At 38.7% G+C, this 17,278-nt stretch overlaps 1 protein-coding gene across 2 annotated transcripts in view; it reads left to right on the top strand.

The window, feature by feature from the left end:
- GTF2E2 (general transcription factor IIE subunit 2) overlaps positions 1 to 17,278 on the top strand; it is an 89,573-nt gene that overhangs the window by 50,783 nt on the left and 21,512 nt on the right. For both annotated transcript variants that reach the window (XM_052661349.1, XM_052661350.1), the window contains exons 5-6: positions 829 to 1,011; positions 11,469 to 11,562. In XM_052661349.1, the coding sequence (XP_052517309.1) occupies positions 829 to 1,011; positions 11,469 to 11,562 (277 nt within the window). The remainder of the gene's footprint in view (positions 1 to 828; positions 1,012 to 11,468; positions 11,563 to 17,278) is intronic.

The following is a 17,278-nucleotide window of genomic DNA, read 5'->3' as shown; positions in this document are numbered from 1 at the left end:
TTGTGGCTCATACTAGTGATATAAGAATGGTGGTAATCCACATTTTTGATGCTTTTCCTAATTTTGAAATTTCATGGATTACTGACATTAGGTAAAGGTTATTTTAATTACTGTTCTGTTCTCATTTCTTCTTTCTGTTTTTTTATCCTTTCACGGTCAGGCTGGCAGCTGTAGAAGAAAATAAAATGGTTGCTCTTTCTTGAAGAGCTTTCCTTCTGGTATTAGTTATACAACAGGACTGACTGGGAACATAATTATATTCAGAAATTTCTGTGTTCCTTCTCAGTTTCAGTCTCAACTGACAGTTTAGGTAATTTCGTATCTGCACTACTCTGGTCCTTTTGAAGTCCTCCTACAGCTGCTAGTGCCATTTGATACCATGTAGACAGACTGATTTTTGATATGTTCATCCCAGGGGAATGCTTTTCACGTTATAATCCCGATATGTGATACTTTGAGGGTGGGTAGGCAGTGGCTATTGATGTTAATAGGTGTGTTTTTGATTCTCACCTCTTTTGTCTTCTGAAACAATATGGGTACATTTTCTTCAAAGCAGTTCTAATAAACTGGTTTCTTTCTTATCCAGAGATTCTATGTGAATAATTAAGTTTGGTTTTTTTTTTTAATAAAAAGTGAGCACCGTGCTGATCTCTGCCTGTTGTTTTAGATCCTGTTGATAGATAGCCTGTTGTTTAGATCTGTTGATATCCACAAGATACTTTTAATTTGCCTCTGTATTAGATATTGTTGTTTTTTTAGTACAAGTAGAATTAAATTATGTATGGTATTTCCTTTTGTTAATACGTTGAAATTGTGTCACTGTTTCAGGCACTAGTCAATAATCCCAAAATTGAAGTAGTAGATGGAAAGTATGCCTTTAAGCCCAAGTACAACTTAAAAGATAAGAAGGCTCTGCTTAGGCTCTTGGATCAGCATGACCAGCGAGGCTTAGGAGGGATTCTTCTAGAAGACATCGAGGAAGGATTGCCCAATTCCCAGAAAGCTGTCAAGGTAACCCCTCTCTTCTTTCTACACCTTAATATAACTTGAATTGATACTGTCTTTTGGCTTTAAAAAACATCAAGACTTAAAAAAATTATTTTAAAACCATCTCCATCATCAGTTGAAGATTTGAAATTTGTGTTTTGTGCTACAACAGGACAGAGCATAGTCATTTTTGTGTAACTTTGACATCTTTCTCGTGTTGTTGTATATAATTGATTCTTCAAAATGTGTGGAAAGATTTCCTCAATGGCATAAGTGTTTTTCTTTTAAGTTGTTACTGTTTGTATTCAAGGACTCCTTCAACAGCACTGGAGCACATTGCCAACCCAAGGGAACCAGAGGCTTTAAAACACAAAAGCATTAACTAATAACTTGGTTTTGCATTCTGAAAGGGGCAGTCAGTAAATGTGATAGAGATTATATTTCTAGTTTGAATTTTCGACTCTCTTGGGAAGGCTCCTAGTCTCTGTTAGTCACAGTTGCTAATGACTGCTGCTAATCTGGAAGCTTTAAGTTCTTTTTTTTTTGCTACCCATGGAGAAAGCTTGCTTCTTTCTCTCCTCTTCTTGGTAGCTCAGTTACATGTGTTAGGTCTTTTTGGTATTGTCCCACTGGTGCCTTGGTGGGGAGGTGGGGGAGGTGTGTGCGTGCGTGTGTATGTACGCGCATATGTGTGTACCTGCTTTTGGATTTTTTTTGTCCTATTGATCTGTTGTTAATTATACTGACTTTTCGTTTTTACCTTCAATTTGTTATTAAGCCGATTTGGTAAATGTTTTTTTTTCAATAGTAAAGATGTTTTATCAATGTTCATAATCAGTAGCCAGACAAAAAAATAAAAGATAATTACAATTGCAGGCCATAATGGGAACATGATTAACCTAACAATATACAATAATTACATACAATTTGGGGGGTCGAGCAGAGTGGTAAGCAAAAGTGCATAAATGCACATGTTTTCATCCTCTCAGCCAGTCTGTGTCTTTTGCTTGGTGCATTAAATCCATTTACATTTAAGATAATTATTGATATGTATAATTTGTTTTGGCTTCCCTGGTGGCTCAGAGGTTAAACCTTCTGCCTGCAGTGCTGGTTCGATCCTTGGGTTGGGAAGATCCCCTGGAGAAGGAAATGGCAACCCGCTCCAGTAGTCTTGCCTGGAGAATCCCATGGACGGAGGAGCCTGGTGGGCTACCGTCCATGGGGTCACAAAGAGTTGGACACGACTGAGTGACTTCACTTACTTACTTCACTTATGATTTGTTTTGGGTTTGTTTTTTTGTAGGTCTTTTCCTTTTCTTGTGTTTCCTGCCTACAGAAGCACCTTTGGCATTTGTTGTAAAGCTGGTTGGGTGGTGCTGAATTCTCTGAACTTTTGTTTGTCTAGAAAGCTTTTGATTGCTCCATCAAATCTGAAGAAGAATATTGCTGGGTAGAGTATCTTGGTTTTAGATTCTTCCGTTTCATCACTTTAAATATATTGTGCCATTCCCTTCTGGCTTGTAGAGTTTCTATTCAGAAATCAGCTGATAGACTGATGGGAATTCCCTTGTATGTTATTTGTCATTTTTCCCTTGTTGCTTTCAGTATTTTATCTTTGTCTTTAATTTTTGTCAGCTTGATTACTATATGTCTCGATGTGTCTTGTGATTATCGTTCCTGGGACTTCTTGTACTTCCTGGACTTGGTTGACTATTTCCTTTCCCATGTTGGGGAAGTTTTCAGCTATTATCTCTACATATATTTTCTCAGGTCCTTTCTCTCTCTCTTCTCCTTCTGGGCTCGCTATAATGCAAATGTTGATGCATTTAATGTTGTCCCAGAGGTGTCTTAGGCTGTCTTCATTTCTTTTCATTCTTTTTTTCTGTATTCTGTTCTGTGGCAGTGATTTCCACCATTCTGTCCTCCAGGTCATTTATCCATGCTTCTGCCTCAGTTATTCTGTGGATTCCTTCTAGGATACTGTTCATCTCTGCTTGTTCTTCAGTTCTTGTAGGTCTTTGGTAAACATTTCTTGCATCTTCTCCTTTGTTTTCCCTAGATCTTGGGTCATCTTCACTATCATTAATCTGAATTCTTTTTCTGGAAAGTTTCCCATCTCCATTTCATATAGTTGTTTTTCTGGGGTTTTATCTTGTCCCTTCATCTGGTAGGTACCTTTCTGCTTTTTCATGATGGTTCAGTTCAGTCGTCACTCAGTCGTGTCTGACTCTTTGTGACCCCATGAATCGCAGCACGCCAGGCCTCCCTGTCCATCACCAACTCCCGGAGTTCACTCAGACTCATGTCCATTGAGTCAGTGACGCCATCCAGGCATCTCATCCTCTGTCGTCCCCTTCTCCTCCTGCCCCCAGTCCCTCCCAGCATCAGAGTCTTTTCCAATGAGTCAACTCTTCACATGAGGTGGCCAAAGTACTGGAGTTTCAGCTTCAGCATCATTCCTTCCAAAGAACACCCAGGGCTGATCTCCTTCAGAATGGACTGGTTGGATCTCCTTGCAGTCCAAGGGACTCTCAAGAGTCTTCTCCAACACCACAGTTCAAAAGCATCAATTCTTCGGTGCTCAGCCTTCTTCACAGTCCAGCTTTCACATCCATACATGACTACTGGAAAAACCATAGCCTTGACTAGACGGACCTTAGTTGGCAAAGTAATGTCTCTGCTTTTGAATTATGCTATCTAGGTTGGTCATAACTTTCCTTCCAAGGAGTAAGTGTCTTTTAATTTCATGGCTGCAATCACCATCTGCAGTGATTTTGGAGCCCAAAAAAATACAGTCTGACACTGTTTCCACTGTTTCTCCATCTATTTCCCATGGAGTGATGGGACCGGATGCCATGATCTTCGTTTTCTGAATGTTGAGCTTTAAGCCAACTTTTTCACTCTCCTCTTTGACTTTCATCAGGAGGCTTTTTAGTGTCATCTGCATAGCTGAGGTTTGTCTCGGCAGTCTTGGTTCTAGCTTGTGCTTCTTCCAGCCCAGCGTTTTTCATGATGGTTAACTTTCTGTAATGTGGTTTTGTTTTACTTGCTATGGGGTTGTGGTTCTACTTGCTTTTTCTGTCTGGCCTATGATGAAGGAGGCTAAGAGGCTTTTGTGTAAGCTTTTTGATGGGAGAGTGGTGGTGGGGAAAACTGGGTCTTGCTCTGGTGGGGATGCCCTTGCTTACTGAAGCTTTAATCCAATTGTCCACTGATGAGTGGGTTTTCGCTCCCTCCCTGGTAGTTGTTTGGCCTGAGGCGACCCAGCCCCCAGCTCTATGGTAAGCTTAATGGCTACCTTCAGGAGGGTTTACACTGAGGGGGACCTTCCCAGCCTGCTGCTTCCAGTGTCCCGTCCCTGTGCATGGTCCCTGCCGACCCACACCTCCCCAGGAGAGCCTCATCCCAGCAGGTGGTTTCGGTTCAGTCTCCCGTGGAGTCGCTGCTCTTTTCCTCTGGGTCTTGGTGTGCGCGTGGTTTGGTTTGTGCCCTCCAAGACTGGAGTCTCTGTTCCCCCAGTGCTGTGGAAGTCTTGTAATCAAATCCCGCTGGCCTTCAAGGTCAGATTCCCTGGGGATTCCCAGTCCCTTTGTTGGGTCCCCAGGCTGGGAAGCCTGATGTGGGGTTCCAGACCTTCACAGCAGTGGGAGAACTTGTTTTGTATTACAGTTCTTACGGTTCTCCAGTCTGTGGGTCACTCACCTGGTGGGTATGGGATTTGATTTTATTGTGATTGTGCCCCTCCCACTGTCTTGCGGCTTCTTTGTCTTTGCATGTGGGGTATCTTTTTTGGTAGTTTCCAGTGTCCTCCTGTCAATGCTTGCTCAACAGCTAGTTGAGATTTTGGTGTTCTCTCAGGAGGAGGTGAGCGCACGTCCTTCGGCTCCCAGTTGGTGAATTCTTTATTTTATAAATTGTATTTTCAGTTGTAGGCTTTTCATTCTTTCTGAATGAAATGGTTTCTGTTTCTTTGCTGAGATACTTTTTTTTTTTCTGTTCATCACAAGCATATTTTCCATTACACCCTTGTGAATAATTTCTGTTGCTACTTTGAAAAAGTGCTTTAAAATCTAATTTTAAGAGCTGGCTCATATTGGGGATGGTCTGCACTGAGACTTTGTTTCTTGAGTATGGCTCTTGTTTTCCTGTTTCTTCAGATACCTAGTTTCTATTGAATTTTGAACATTGTGAATTACATGACTCAGGATTCCATGATAGTCCTCAAAAGAGTTTTTTTATTTCGTTTTTAAGTGGGCATATGTCTTGACTAGACTCAATCTTCAGACTTTCTCTTCTCTATGGTAGGTACCATATGACACATCTGTTTTGTTCATTTAGCTCTTTTTTTCCTCTTTGGGTCTTTTTTGGAGCCACATCACACAGCTTATGGGATCTTAGGTCCCCAACTAGGGATCAAACCCGGGCCCTCAGAATGAGAGTGCGGAGTCTCTAACTGCTGGACTGCCAGGGAGTTGTTGTTTGTGGGAAGGAGGCTTCTGTTTGAAATACCTTGTCCAGAGACTATAGTAGCTGTCTTCAAGTGGGCTGGTCCCTTAGGAGCTACTTGGCCATTACCACATGAAGAACCCTTTTGAGATTTCAACTTAAGTGTCTAAACTTATTATTTTGCAAATAATATGTGACCAGAGTTGATAAGTTGCGCTTTTATAGCATGTTGAAAGGTAGAAGTATTGAATTGTAGCTTACTGGTTGGGAATTCTGGGTGCATTTCCTGCTCCATTCTTTTCCTCCAGTTTGATAGGCGCTAGTATTGTTAGTTTCAATAGGCCTTTCATTACATTCTAAAGTAGAATGGTGATGTAAACTTACGATTGCTTATTCTGTTTTAAATAGTTCTGTGATGTAAAGTCACTTTGACATCCTGTTTTTAGTGGTTCTTTTCCTTAAGGAATTGAAGGGGTCATGAAAAGTGGACAGTCTGTCATTTTCAGGCAGGATTATTTCTAAATTGTTAAAAACCCAAGTTTTTAAAAACCCCACACTTAAAAAATGTGAAGATGTGTTCTAGCCTAAGTAATTTCTCAAGGGAGAAATTTGGCGTAATTACATTAAATCCCTTCTGGGTTGTTTCCTTTTCTTCAGTTCTTGGCAGAGATAGAAGATAACTGTTACTGTCATTTTGTTGACCATACAGTGCTTTGAAGAAATGTATAATGCTAGCAAGGAAGAAAAAGGAGTATGCAAAAGCCAGAAGAGAAGAGAATGAGAGAAAGCAGTGATTGTTCCAGATTATTCTTCTCTAAGTAGCTGTGTTCTGGAGATTAATAATGAAATGAAATAATGAAACCAGTATGATATTAAATAGGCCATTCTGCGTTAGTGATAGGATTTTAAATTTTAAGATGGTATATTGAATCAGCTACTCAGGTTTTGTTTTTTTTTCAATTAAAGATTGTTTTTAATCTTTTAATTTAAAAATGATCATAGTAAGTCTGGTTAAATTTGTCACCATACATAGTTATAAAAAAATTTATTTTGTAATAAGAACTTCTAAGATTTGCTCTTAACAGCTGTACATCCCCATGACTGACTGACTTGGTAACTGGAAGTCTGTACCTTTTGATCCCCTGCTTGTATTTTACCCACCCCTTAACCTCTTGTTTCTCGCAACCACCAACCAGTCTATTTTCTGTATCTGTAAGCTTTTTTTTTTTTTGAGGTTCCACATATAAGTGAGTTCATACAGTATTTTGTCTTTTTTATTCTGACCTCCTTGGCTTAGCGTAATGCCCTGGGGGTCCATTGTTTATATATAACACATTTTCTCTATCCATTCATGCCTCCAATTTCATTCTTTTGAATGTGGCTGTCCCATTTTCACAGAACCATTTATTGAAGGGACTGTCCTGTCCTTGTTGTATAGTCTTGGCACTTTTGTTGTAAATTAATTCACGATAGATGCACAGGTTTATTTCTGGATTCTCTGTTCTGTCCCATTGATCTGCATGCTTGTTTTTATGTCAGTGCCATAGTGTTTCAGTAGTTTTCCTTTGTAATATTGGGAGTGCGATGCCTCCAGATTTGTTGTTCTTTCTTAAGATTGCTTTGGCCTGATAGGATCTTTCGTGATTCCAAATAAATTTTAGCACTGTTCTAGTTCTGTGAAAAATCCCATTGAAATTTTAATAAGGATTGCATTGAATCTTGGTATTCATTTGGGTGGTAATAGATATTTTACCAGTATTAACCCTTCCAATTCATGAACACAGAATATCTCCATTGTTTGAATCTTCTTCAGTTTCTTTCATCATTGTCTTGTAATTTTCAATGTAGAGTTTGTTCATCTTGGTGAAATGTATTTCTAAGTACCTTACTCTTTTTGATGCAGTTGTAAGTGGGATTGTTAATTTCTTTCTGATAGTTGTTAATTTATAGAAACTCAAAATTTTTGTATATTGGTTTTGTATTGCAGCTTTACTGAATTCATTATTTTAATAGCTTTTTGGTAAAGTCTTTAGGGAGGTATATAAAATATAGTCTGTAAAAGGTGATATTTTACTTCTTTCCAATTTGTATGCCTTTTATTTCTTTTCTTTGTCTGACTGCTCTGATTAGGACTTCACAATACTCTGAATAAAAGTGGCAAGAGTAGGTTTCCTTGTCTTGCTCCTGATTTAGAGGCAGTGCTTTCAGCTTTCAACTGCTGATTTTGAGGTAAACTGTGGGCTTGTCATATATGGCCTTCATTATGTTGAGATATGTTACCTTGGTATCCATATTGTGGCGCATTATGGTCAGTGTATTTTGAATTTTGCCAAGTGCTTTTTCTGCATCTACTGAAATGAGCACGTGACTTTTATCTTTCATTTTGTTAATGTGCTGTATTATGATTGATTTGCAGATACTGAGCCATCCTTGTATTCTTGGAGTAAATTCGCTTGATCGTGGTGTGAGGTTATTCTAATGTACTGTTGAATCTGGTGTGTTAATATTTTGTTGAGGATTTTTGCGTGTGTTCATCAGGGATGTTGGCCTGCAGTTTTCTTTTCTTGTTGCATATTTGTCTCATTTTGGTATCAGGGTAGTGCTGGCCTCAGAATAAATTTGATGCGTTGGTTCAGGTTTTTGGGAGAGTTTGAGAAGGATTGATCCTCTTCTTTGAATGTTTGGTAGAACTAATGCAGTTGTCCTGGACTTTTGATTGGAGATTTTTGATTACTTATTCTGTCTATTAATTATTGATTTGTTCAGAATTCCTATTTATGGTTCAGTCTTGATAGTTTATATGTTTGTAGAAATTTATTCATTTCCTCTAGGTTTTCCAGTTTTGGCACATGTTCATACTAGTCTCCTATGATTTTTTGTATTCTGTAATATTGGTTGTAACATCTATTTCATTTGTGATTTTTAATTGGAGGATAATTGCTTTACAGTATTGTGTTGGTTTCTGCCATATGTCAACATGAATCTCATTTCTGACTTAATGTATTTGAGTCTTCTTGTCTTTTTTTCTTGGTTAAGCTAAAGTTTTGTTTATTTTTTCAAAGAATCAGCTCATAGATTCATTAATCTTTTCTGTTGTCTTTTTTAGTCTCTCTCAAATTTATTTCCATTCTAATCTTTGTTAGTTCCTTCCTTCTACTAACTTTGGGCTTCATTTATTCTTTTTCTAATTCCTTGAGGTGTAAGTTTAGGCTTTTTTGAGATTTTTCTGGTTTTTTAACAGGCATTTATAACTGAATTTCTTCTTGAGTTCAGTTCAGTTCAGTCGCTCAGTCGTGTCAGACTCTTTGCAACCCCATGAATTGCAGCACGCCAGCCCTCCCTGTCCATCACCAACTCCCGGAGTTCACTCAGACTTGCATCCATCGAGTCAGTGATGCCATCCAGCTATCTCATCCTCTGTTGTCCCCTTCTCCTCCTGTCCGCAATCCCTCCCAGCATCAGAGTCTTTTCCAGTGAGTCAACTCTTTGCATGAGGTGGCCAAAGTACTGGAGTTTCAGCTTCAGCATCATTCCCTCCAAAGAAATCCCAGGGCTGATCTCCTTCAGAATGGACTGGTTGGATCTCCTTGCAGTCCAAGGGACTCTCAAGAGTCTTCTCCAACACCACAGTTCAAAAGCATCAATTCTTGGGCGCTCAGCCTTCTTCACAGTCCAACTCTCACATCCGTACCTAACTACTGGAAAAACCATAGCCTTGACTTAGATGGACCTTAGTTGGCAAAGTAATGTCTCTGCTTTTGAATCTGCTATCTAGGTTGGTCATAACTTTTCTTTCAAGGAGTAAGTGTCTTTTAATTTCATGGCTGCAGTCACCATCTGCAGTGATTTTGGAGCCCCAAAAAATAGTCTGACATTGTTTCCACTGTTTCTCCATCTATTTCCCATGGAGTGATGGGACCGGATGCCATGATCTTCGTTTTCTGAATGTTGAGCTTTAAGCCAGCTTTTTCACTCCCCTCTTTCACTTTCATCAAGAGGCTTTTTAGTTCCTCTTCACTTTCTGCCATAAGGGTGGTGTCATCTGCATATCTGAGGTTATTGATATTTCTCCCAGCAATCTTGATTCCAGCTTGTGTTTCTTCCAGTCCAGGGTTTCTCATGATGTACTCTGCATAGAAGTTAAATAAGCAGGGTGACAATATACAGCCTTGACGTACTCCTTTTCCTATCTGGAACCAGTCTGTTGTTCCATGTCCAGTTCTAATTGTTGCTTCCTGGCCTGCATACAGATAACCTCTCATAAGTTTTGGTACATTGTATTTCTATTTTCATTTTTTCAAGGTGTTTTTAACATTTCTTCTTTGACCCAGCAATTAGCAGCATACAGTAAGTCCCCTACATAGCAACTTTCAAGTAGTAAACTTTCAAGGAGGCAAATGTGTGTTTCCATGTCCAATCACATAAGGCACAGGTGAACTTGTAGTGGGACCTCCATCTGCTCTTGCTGACAATCCTGACTCCTACCTCCTCTCCTTCCTCCAGTCATTTAGCTCTTCTTGCCTGTTCACTTGATGCCAGCCCTGGTATGCCAGCTGTTGTACTCTACTACTAGACTTTTCATGAAACTGTTCTGTAAGGTTTAAAATGTTTTGTTTGTTTTCTGTGTATTTTTTGTATGAAAGCTATTATAAATCTATTACAGTATAATCCTGTATAACCTGTTGTGTTAGTTGGGTATCTAGGCTAGCTTTGTTGGACTTAACAGACAAATTGGACTTAGGAATGCGCTCTCAGAACAGAACTTGTTCATATGTAGTGGACTTATTCTGTTGTTATTTGTGAATCCTCCAGCTTCTTATAATTGAGTTTTAGTTTTATAAACCGTTGTGGTCAGAAAAGGTGCTGGATGTGATTTGTTAAGGCTTGTTTTGTGCCTTATCATATTAACTAGTCTGGAGAGTGTCACGTGGGCACTTGAGAATAGTATATATTCTTTCTGTTGTCTTTGGATGGAATGCTCTTTATGTATCTGTTAAGTGCATATGGTTCACATGTTGATGCCTAAAGTGTTAGTCGCTCAGGCATATCTGACTCTTTGAAACCCCATGGACTGTAGCCCGCCAGGCTCCTCTGTCCATGGAATTCTCCAGGCAAGAGTACTGGAGTGGGTAGCCATTCCCTTCTCCAAGGAATCTTCCTGACCCAGGAATCAAACGTAGGTCTCCTGAATTGCAGACAGATTTTTTACTGTCACTGCCAGGGAAGCCCTTGTTGATGCCTAAGGTTGAGATTATTCATCTGTGATGTTGTCATCTAAAGACTTATAGTTTGAGAGTGTATTTCTGTGATGAATTTTACCATCATTATAGTCCAGAGTATTATCAGACTTTTTGCATTCTTGTTCTCATTAATTAATAATAATGAAATATGTTGATTTTCTTGTCCTCGCTAGAGCAGTGAGTGAAAATTTTAATTGTCAGTTGTGTTCAATCAAAGCTAAAAGACAACAAAAACTAGTCAAGCCCTTTATTTTTTTCTGTAAAGATGCAGTATTTTGGGCAATGCAGTAAGAAAACTGAAGGATGGCTATTTATCTCATAGCCACACAGTTTAGATGACTTAATCATTCTTCCATTATCTTAGGGTTCTAGCTTTTCAAAGCATGACTGGAAATAACTGATGGATAATGATGAATAAGTAAGTAACAAAATATTTCAAGGGCAAGTAAGAACATTGAGATCCATGGTTTTCTTCCCACAGATTAATAAGAGCCCGCTATACCAAGTTGTAATTGTCAGATGGATTGACTTTTGTCCTGATATTTAAAACAGTTTTTCTTCTTTTTGAACTGTGAAGGATCTCTCAAAGTTTCAAAATATCAATCCTTAAAAGTCAAACTGCTCAAGAAAGAAACTTTAGAATTAAAATTTGGTCTAGTGGACCCTATTGGTATGCTGAGAGTTAAAGAAGCTGGAAATCCTTTGTTGTTTAAGAAAAAATCTTGAGTGATGTAATTTGGAAAAATTTTTTTGGAATTTAATTTGGAAACTGAAAAGTTTTTCTTTATCTTTAAGGCTTTAGGGGACCAGATACTATTTGTAAACCGTCCTGATAAGAAGAAAATTCTTTTCTTCAATGATAAGAGCTGTCAGTTTTCTGTGGATGAAGGTGAGCCTTCCTTTCTAGATACTTTCTGTAATATACAGACATGTTACAAATTTAGGATGATAGAATTCATACTGTTCATAATACAATTAAAACTTTAAATGGTATTATACTGCTGTTTTAGCATTATCATCTCTTAGAGTTAACAACTTTATATGTCTAATGTATTTCTCGCAATACAATTTGAAATATGTAATTTGAAAAATTTTAGGTTAATTGTACTTGTATTGTAACAGTAACTTCCTGTTCTCATACTTCAGCTATACCAAACAGGAGTTTATTTCTGTTTTACAAATACTACTTCATATCTTGGTATGAAAGCTCGATCCATGATGGGGAAAAAAATACTAACTTTTTGTGGAAATGGATATTTTCTTAAAAAAGTTATGAATTTTTGGTTATCCAGTTGGATAAGAAAGGAGATTAATGTTTTTCTTTCTGGCGGTTGTAGAGTTGGATGCTAATAAGCTCTATGCTGTCTTCTAAATGCATGATACTTATATTTTGGATTTTAGTTTCAAATATTTCATCAATATTTTCATATAAAATAGAAGTGAAAGAGTTTAGTTTTGAGAAATTTCTAGACAAGTAGATATTCCCGTTTAAGCAAATATCTTTTACTCTAAATTTGTATTAACTTTGAAGTTTTATTAAAAGGCAAGAAAAATTGAACATTTTAATTATAAAATTTCAAAAGTAATTCAAACTCCAGCAAAATATTTTAACAATATAGAAAGACGCAAAGTGCAGTAGAGTGAAACTATTGCTGTCCCAGTTTGGTAATCCTATTGACTGTTTCTATGACATTTTTTTTTTCCCTATGACATTTTTAAAGGAGATTCTATTGAATGAATAATTTTGTAAAAGAAATGCATTTCCTGGAGAGCCCTGCCTTGCTTATGGTTTGTAATTTGTGCAGTAACTCCAGGTTTTTCTTTTAGGTGTTATCTAGCTGTGGATCCTGAGTCTTGTGGTGCTGTAGTTTTATCAACCGAAAGTTACTTAGATGACCGTGATTTTTTAAAACTTACTTATTTTTGACTGTGCAGCATCCTTGTTATGCACGGGCTGCTTCTAGTTGTGGTGAGTGGGGGCTCCTCTCGAGTTGCCATGTGAGGGCTTCTTAATACAGTGGCTGCTCTTGTCACGGAGCACGAGGTCTAGGGCACGTGGGCTCAGTAGTTGCAGCTCACAGGTTCCAGAGAGCAGGCTCAGTAGTTGTGGCACATGGGCTCAAATGTCCCAAGGCATGTGGGATCTTCCTTCCCTGACCAAAGATCGAACTGGTGTCCTTTCATTGCAAGGCGGATTCTTTACCACTGGACCAGGGAAGCCCCGACTTTTATTTTTAGTAGGAAATAGAATGTTATATTTTTGTGAGAATCCTCATCAAGAGTGCCTTGTATACAGTTGGTTCTCTATTAATGTTTGTTAGTTAAGTGAAAATTTGCAAAGTATTACGGCTCTTCTATAATGCCATTTCTCTAAATAAGCTTCCTGTATGTAAAACAGGGTAGTAGTCAACTCCTCCTGTATATTGTAGTGATAGGTGCTCATTCAAGAAAGATTCAGCTGAGCAATTTTTGTTTCGCCTGTGTTTCTCTTACTTGGAGTTCTGCTGTTATAGAGACTTTTATAATTGTCAGATTGAGTTCTTCCTATTTAAAACCATAAAAATGGACTTGATCTTTAAGTCCTTCTGAGTTTAAATAAACAACTGATTCCTTAAGCATAATTAATCCATTTGAAAAAAATTTTTCATAGTCTTAAACTTACCACTAGTATCACATTTTCAAATAGTAAGAAAGATACAGAAAAAAGCAGATGTAGTTTTCCTTTCTCTGGTTCCAGTCCCTTTATTTTATGGCAAGTAAGTTAACTGGTTTTACTTTAAATTCTTCCAGTGGTTTTTCCCATATTGCTAAATAATATGTTTATACTGTTATTTATTTTTAACTTGAAATATTGTCTAATGACTTGTTGTCCATAAGTCACTGTGTCGTATCCAACTCTCTGCAACCCCATGAACTGCAGCGTGCCAGGCTTCCCTGGCCTTCACTACCTCCTTGAGTTTGCTCAAACTCAGGTCCATTGAGTCAGTGATGCCATTCAACCATCTCATCCTCTGTCGCCCGTTTCTCCTCTTGCTCCCAGCATCAAGGTCTTTTCCAGTGAGCTTCCTTGCATCAGGTGGCCAAAGTTTTGGAGCTTCAGCATCAGTCCTTCCAGTGAATATTAAGGACTGATCTCCTTTAGGATTGACTGGTTGGATCTCCTTGCAGTCCAAGGGACTCTCAAGAGTCTTCTCCAGCACCACAGTTCAAAAGCATCAATTCTTTGGAACTCAGCTTTCTTCATGGTCCAACTTTCACATCCATAGATGACAACTGGAAAAACCATAGCTTTTACTGTATGGACCTTTGTCTGCAAAGTGATGTCTCTGTTTTTTAATACACTGTTTAGAGTTTTCATAGGTTTTTTTCCAAAAAGCAAACGTCTTTTAATTTTGTGGCTGCAGTTACCATTGGCAGTGATTTTAGAGCCCAAGAAAATGAAATCTGACACTATTTCCACTTTTTCCCCATCTATTTGCCATGAAGTGATGGGACTGGATGCCATAATCTTTGTTTTCTGAATGTTGAATTTTAAGCCAGCTTTTTTCACTCTCACGTTGACCTTCATCAAGAGGTTCTTTAGTTCTTCTTTGCTTTCTGCCACTAGAGTGGTGTCATCTGCATATCTGAGGTTGTTGATATTTCTCCTGGCAGTCTTGATTCCAGTTTGTAAGTCATCCAGCAGAGTGTTTCATATGATGTACTCCGCATATAAGTTAAATAAGCAGGGTGATAGTACACGACCTTGATGTACTCATTTCCCAATTTTGAACCAGTCCATTGTTCCATGTCCAGTTCTAACTGTTGCTTCTTGTCCTGCATACAGGTTTCTTAGGAGACAGATAAGATGGTGTGGTATTCCCATTTCTTTAAGAATATTCCAGTTTGTTGTGATCCACGCAATAAAAGGCTTTAGCATAGTCAGTGAAGCAGAAGTAGATTTTTTTAAAATTCCCTTTGCTTATTCAGTGATCCAGTGTATGTTGGCAATTTGATCTCTGGTTCTTCTGCCTTTTCTAAATCCAGCTTGTACATCTGGTTCTTGGTTCACATATTGCTGAAGCCTAGCTTGAAAGATTCTGAGCATAATCTTGCTAGCATGTGAAATGAGTGCAATTTGCAGTAATTTGAGCATTCTTTGGCATTGCTTTTCTTTGGAGTTGAAATGAAAACTTATCTTTCCCAGTCTTGTGGCCATTGCTCTGAGTTTTCCAAATTTGTTGGCATATTGAGTGCAGCGGTTTAACAACACCATCTCTTAGGATTTGAAATAGCTCAGCTGGAATTCCATCACCTCCAGTAGCTTTGTTCATAGCAATGCTTCCTAAGGCCCACTTGACTTTTAACTCCAGGATGTCTGGCTCTAGGTGAGTGTTCACACTATTGTGGTTATCTGGGGCATTAAGAGCTTTTTTTGTATAGTTCCTCTGTGTATTCTTGCCACCTCTTCTTAATCTCTTCTGCTTCTGTTAGGTCCATACCGTTTCTGTTCTTTATTGTACCATCTTTGCATGAAATGTTGCCTTGGTATTTCCAATTTTCTAAAAGAGATCTCTAATTTTTTCCATTCTGTTGTTTTTCTCTACTTCTTTGCATTGTTCACTTAAGAAGGTTTTCCTGTCTCTCCTTGTTTTACTCTGGGACTCTGCATTCATTTGGGTATATCTTTCCCTTTCTCCTTTGCCTTTTGCTTCTCTCCCTTTCTCAGGTATTTATAATGCTTCCTCAACCACTTTGCCTTCTTGCATTTCTTTTTCTTATCGATGGATTTGGTAACCACCTCCTATACAATGTTACAAACCTCCATCCATAGTTCTTCAGACACTGTCTACCATATCTAGTCCCTTGAATCTGTTTGTCACTTCTGTATAATCATAAGGAATTTGATTTAGGGCATACCTGAATGGCCTAATGTTTTTCTCTACTTTCTTTAATTTGAGCCTGAATTTTACGATAAGGAACTGGTGATCTGAGCCACAATAAGCTCTTGTTTTTGCTGGCTGTATAGATCTTCTCCATCTTCGGCTGCAAAGAACATATACAATCAGTCTGATTTCAGTACTGACCATCTGGTGATGTCCACAGCAGTCGTCTGTTGTTTTGTTGCAAGTGGATGTTTTCTATGACCAATACATTCTATTGGCAAAGCTCTGTTAGCCTTTGCCCTGCTTCATTTTGGACTCCAAGGCCAAACTTGTCTGTCTGTCACTCCAGGTATTCTCTTGACTTCCTACTTTTGCTTTCCAGTCTCATATGCTCAAAGGATATCCTTTTTGCTGTTAGTTCTAGGAGGTCTTGTAGGTCTTTATAGAACTGTTCACCTTCATCTTCTTCGGCATTAGTGGTTGGGGCATAGACTTGGATTACTGTGATATTGAATGGTTGGTTTGTCTTCAAGACGAACCGAGATCATTCTGTCATTTTTGAGATTGAAGCCAAGTACTGTGTTTCGGATTCCTTTGTTGACTGTGAGGGCTACACCATTCCTTCTAAGGGATTCTTGTCCACAGTAGTAGATATAATGGTCATCTGAATTAAATCTGCCTCTTCCCGCCCATTTTAGTTCACTGATTTCTAAAATGTCCATGTTCACTCTTGGTATCTCTTGTTTAACCACATCCAACTTTCAACAACATAAACTTTCTCAGAGAGAATATGTAGTATTAATTCTGCTCTCTAGATGGCAGCATAGTGTAGCATATCTGTCCTGGAAGTAGATGTTTAAATTGAAGGAAGTGTTTGATTTCGGGGCTTCCCTGGTAGCTCAGCTGGTAAAGAATCCTCCTGCATTGCAGGAGACCCTGGTTCGATTCCTGGGTCAGGAAAATCCACTGGAGAAGAAGGGTAAGGCTATACATTCTAGTATTCTTGAGCTTCCCTCGTGGCTCAGATGGTGAAGAATTCACCTGCAATGCGAGAGAGACCTGGGCTTGATCCCTGGGTCGGGAAGATCCCCTGGAGGAGGGCATGCAACCCACTCCAGTATTCTTGCCTGGAGAATCCCCATGGACCAAGGAGCCTGGCGGGCTACAGTCCATGGGTCACAAAGGGTGGGGACACAACTGAGCAACTAATAAGCACAGCACGTGTTTGATAGGAGAGAGATTACAGTAGTTCTGTAAGAATAGCCTGAATGTGTTTGTCTTGTTTCTGGTGGTAGCCTGTCATGACATGTGTGTAGCAAGCAGGTATTTTGCGATAAAATTGTTGCGTAGTGCATGCTCTTTGTGGAATTCAGAGGAAAATCCAGATTTAGTGATTAACAGTGCCAGAAAATGCAAGCAGCTAGCCATTATTCAAATAACAATGGTGCTGTTTCTCCTTTGTGACCTTTTAGACTTTCATTGCCCTAGAATTCTATTTTATTGGGAACCCATTTGCCACCTGCTCCTTCTTGACAAGGGTTTTTACCTACTTTAAACAGTTTCTAAATAAAATTCTGTATGTCAAGAGAAAAAAATAGCCTGAAACTGTAGGGTTTCTTGATTGTATTTCATTGGAAAAATTGTAGGGAGTGCACTTAGAATTTAGTAGTAGCTGTCACCCTAGTCCTTATATTGGGTTGTGATTTTTCTGTCCCTTGTGTGTGCTTTCTCTGGATACTG

This window comes from Budorcas taxicolor, chromosome 24 (genome assembly GCF_023091745.1).
Source record: "Budorcas taxicolor isolate Tak-1 chromosome 24, Takin1.1, whole genome shotgun sequence".
NCBI lineage: Eukaryota > Metazoa > Chordata > Mammalia > Artiodactyla > Bovidae > Budorcas > Budorcas taxicolor.
The sequence above is the reverse complement of the archived record's forward strand: the minus strand, read 5'-3'. Positions and strand labels throughout refer to the sequence as shown.